The sequence below is a fragment of the Drosophila bipectinata genome, chromosome 2L, assembly GCF_030179905.1.
Source record: "Drosophila bipectinata strain 14024-0381.07 chromosome 2L, DbipHiC1v2, whole genome shotgun sequence".
NCBI lineage: Eukaryota > Metazoa > Arthropoda > Insecta > Diptera > Drosophilidae > Drosophila > Drosophila bipectinata.
Genome location: NC_091736.1, coordinates 16,937,666 through 16,941,061, shown reverse-complemented (window position 1 = coordinate 16,941,061; position 3,396 = coordinate 16,937,666). Strand labels below are relative to the sequence as shown.

General features: G+C 44.5%; 1 protein-coding gene across 1 annotated transcript; it reads left to right on the top strand.

The window, feature by feature from the left end:
* The first annotated feature begins 2,002 nt into the window (after window positions 1-2,002).
* LOC108132276 (uncharacterized) lies at window positions 2,003-3,118 on the top strand. The gene is made up of 4 exons (XM_017251605.3): window positions 2,003-2,560; window positions 2,666-2,788; window positions 2,859-2,937; window positions 2,995-3,118. The coding sequence occupies exons 1-4, from the start codon at window positions 2,412-2,414 to the stop codon at window positions 3,067-3,069; spliced, it is 426 nt and encodes a 141-aa protein (XP_017107094.1). The 5' UTR covers window positions 2,003-2,411; the 3' UTR covers window positions 3,070-3,118.
* Window positions 3,119-3,396: the final 278 nt, after the last annotated feature.

The following is a 3,396-nucleotide window of genomic DNA, read 5'->3' as shown; positions in this document are numbered from 1 at the left end:
ATCTTATCGGGGAAGGCTAATACGCATTTGTTAATAGACCTTTTCAGGCATTACTCAGTCTGTGATTAAACTCTTTTATGCTAGTTATAGAAGTCCCATTGGGGGAGGTACTACTAAATCCATAAATTACTATTAGTCTATTTTTAAAAATAGTAGAAGGCAATCAATCAGGCGTTCAATAATTGAGTGCATCTCAGGCTGATTTCAAATAGAAGGAGGGTGCGGGATGAAATCAAGCAAACAGCAAATAAAATTTATAACAAATCTAACACACATGCATCATTTTGATATGGGCCCGGACACGTTCCGTCCGTATATTTGCTTAAGGATGCCCCAGTCGATGGGGGTTGTCCGTGGTTGTGGACGAGGTCCTGACTCTGGTCCCCCGGAATCTGGAGCTGGAGGCAACTTTACCCGGTACAGACACATTAATTTTACTGCTCGCTCCTCTAACCGCATGCAATTTTTCTTCGCCGGCTCGCTCCCTTGGCTATCGCCTTTCAATGGCAGGAAGCCGAGTCCCAGGAAGGGGTGAAGGATCGGGCATACGGGCGACCACTCCACATCCTTCAGTCAGTCAGTCAGTTAGTCAGTCAGCCAGATAAGTGCGGTTTATGTGCAGCACGTAGACCAACTCAATACACTCGATAAATTGCGGCGGCGTTTGGCTGCTTAGAAGCGCAGTGGCGGCGGGAAAGAATGGACAAAAGGGGTTATCCTAAAAGATAGGGTCTTACACAAGTAGTAGAATATTGGAAAAGCTTTATATTTTAGTAATTCAAACTTTATAAAAGCTACATACATGTCCCCACAATTATATTATTAAGTACAGGTTATGCTGTGTCTTTTAAAACTACAGGTGCCCTTCTGAAACCACGGGCTTTGGGCCAAGTTAACTCAATTCCCTTCCGATGGTCATTCGAGCACTTGATTAAATAATGTCCAAAGGCATTTTGAAAGCAAAATTCCGATTGGAAATTCCATCGAGCCCCCACGTCACAAACAAACCAAATTCCATCGCAAATTTACTCAAATTAAAAGCTCATTAAAGATCAAATGCCCCGAGTAGATGGGTGTACTATATTTATTCTGGCCGCCCCCAGCTCCGAGCTCCCAGTCCGAGTTAATAATTTCCATTGAGGAAAACTCATCTCGGAACCGAGGCATAGCAACAACATTCCACGGAAGGCCCCGCAACGGAAAATATGTTATTAATTCAAATTAATATAATCCAATCTTTTTTGCGCTCCTCCCTCTGGAGTTTTCCGGAGCTGGCTGGGGCGGGAAATGGAAACTACTTTCTCAGCGTCGCGCATTACGGCAAGATGTTTTCCCTTTCCGCTCCCGGGGAGGCGGTGGCCCAGGTTTTTCCCGGGGAGTGGGACCGGATTTTGTTCTATGATGTATAGACATTGTCGTATCTGGGTTGGCATGAGAAATTGCCCGGACTGGGGCTTCTGTGGATTTACGGGTGTGGTTTTTGCATTTGCCATGCAGGAATGTGGGTTAATAATGAGGCCATCGGCAGCAGCAGGCGGGCCTAAATTTGAAAGACATTTGTCTTGGCAGTCCCATTATGTATTCCGCATATGCTTAGGTCGCCCTTTTCATATTTTATATTTATGGGTTAATTTTTTAAATGTCAAAAGTCAAGAGTTCACATAGATGGTGTACTTTAAATCGTGGTCCCCACCTTCTTAGAAAAAATGCGAATGACTGTTGCGATCTCAATTTCAAATATGCACTCTCGTATCTCGTTTAATCAACTAAATGCACACTTTGTGCATTCGATATGCAGCTGGAAAGTGGAAATAAACTCATCGAATGCGATTGCCTGGCAATCTATTCTCTTATTTAACCCACATTCGAAGCTCACTTCCTGACAAATCACAGCTAGACGACTTCATTTCGAATGCTCATAGGAAAGTGGGGTAAAAGTAGGCGATGCACTGGGGGAATTCTCCATAGAAATATAGGTTTTACTTAGAAATACATTGAAATACTCATAGACTTACTTATACTATAGCCTTCTTAAACACCATAAATTGTATGATATGTATATTTAATAGTTTCTTATTTATTTATATGATTTCCAAGTGTAGTGACATCTATTCCCATATGCAACAGTTGCTGATGTCTACCCACTTGGCGTTTCGTATCCTATCAGTCGAGCCATTGTTGACTTGGCTTCTTGTTGGTTCGATAAACTCAGCTCCCTGCCAACAGCCAAACAAATCCCAGTCCCAGCTGCACCTACTAGTGCTCGGTTCCTACCCCTTGGGTCGAGGGCTCAGTTCCGTGGAGTTGGGAAGCCTGGTAGCAGCTCTGTGGAAAATCTCTGACTAAGTGCTTGGCATAAAAACGGGAAATCGGAAAACGGGAAACACGGGAAAAACTTGTTACCATTCGGGATGGATAAGCTGAGAGCCAACAATACCGGCGGAGAGAATCCCTTCAAGCGGCCAATGAATGCCCTGCAGAAGCAGTGGTATCGCGTCCTCCTGGCCAGGAGAGTGGGATTCGGGCAACGCCCGCCGCCGGATGAGAAGGAGGTAACCTAGTAAGTTGGCGCTCCGTTCAAATCAAATTGTGTGAAAATTGCAATTTCCCGTTGATTTAATACATTTTACAATTTCCCTATCTCCGCCCGGATCCACCTGAATAGCTCCGATATTTGTCGTAAGCGTTACGCGGCCTCCTTCCGGCGATACAACGAACGTTTCCGCCGGGAAATGGCCAAGCACGAGGAGATGCAGCGATGTGCCATCGATGCCATGAGGGTGCACAGGTGAGACCTGGAAAAATCAATTTTCAGGGATACCTATATTCAATAATATTTAATTTTCACTTTCCTCTAGAACTTTCGCTATAACAACACTTTGGCTGCCATTGCACTCGAAGCGGGAAATAAACTCGACTCTGGAGACCCTCGAACAGGTGAGACACTGTTTAAATCTAAGGTGAAGGCCCAGGCTAAGGGATATCTTCGTCCAGGTACTCACCGCCAAGGAAAGACGACGCCTGCAGGAGATACTCAAACAGAACGATTCGTGGAATCCGCGTCGGTGAAGCAAAAAATAGACACTTCCAAAGGCGGCTACTTGGCAGATTCAAGCATCCAGCATCCAGATTTCAGCTTCAGAGCCTGGAACTGACTCATCTTTATCCTCATCCTCCCTGTCATCATCATCTGCCATGGCTAAGTGAATTCCATTTAGCTTGGATTTCACTTTGCCTGAGAGTCGGATTATTCCAGGCTCACTTCACTTTTGTATTTTTCACTTTTTCTTGGTTTTGTTCTTGAAAATTCGCTGCCAGCAGAGCATTGTCGTAAATATTTAATACCAATAAGAGTGCAAAGTTCACTTTGGCTAAAACCGAAGCTGTGTTGGGACT

Excerpts from the sequence above, each read along its gene's own strand:
- LOC108132276 (XM_017251605.3), top strand. The coding sequence starts at position 2,412 with ATGGATAAGCTGAGAGCCAACAATACCGGCGGAGAGAATCCCTTCAAG. Across the intron at positions 2,789-2,858 it reads GATGCCATGAGGGTGCACAG|AACTTTCGCTATAACAACAC; the intron begins GTGAGACCTGGA and ends ACTTTCCTCTAG. Across the intron at positions 2,938-2,994 it reads CTCTGGAGACCCTCGAACAG|GTACTCACCGCCAAGGAAAG; the intron begins GTGAGACACTGT and ends ATCTTCGTCCAG.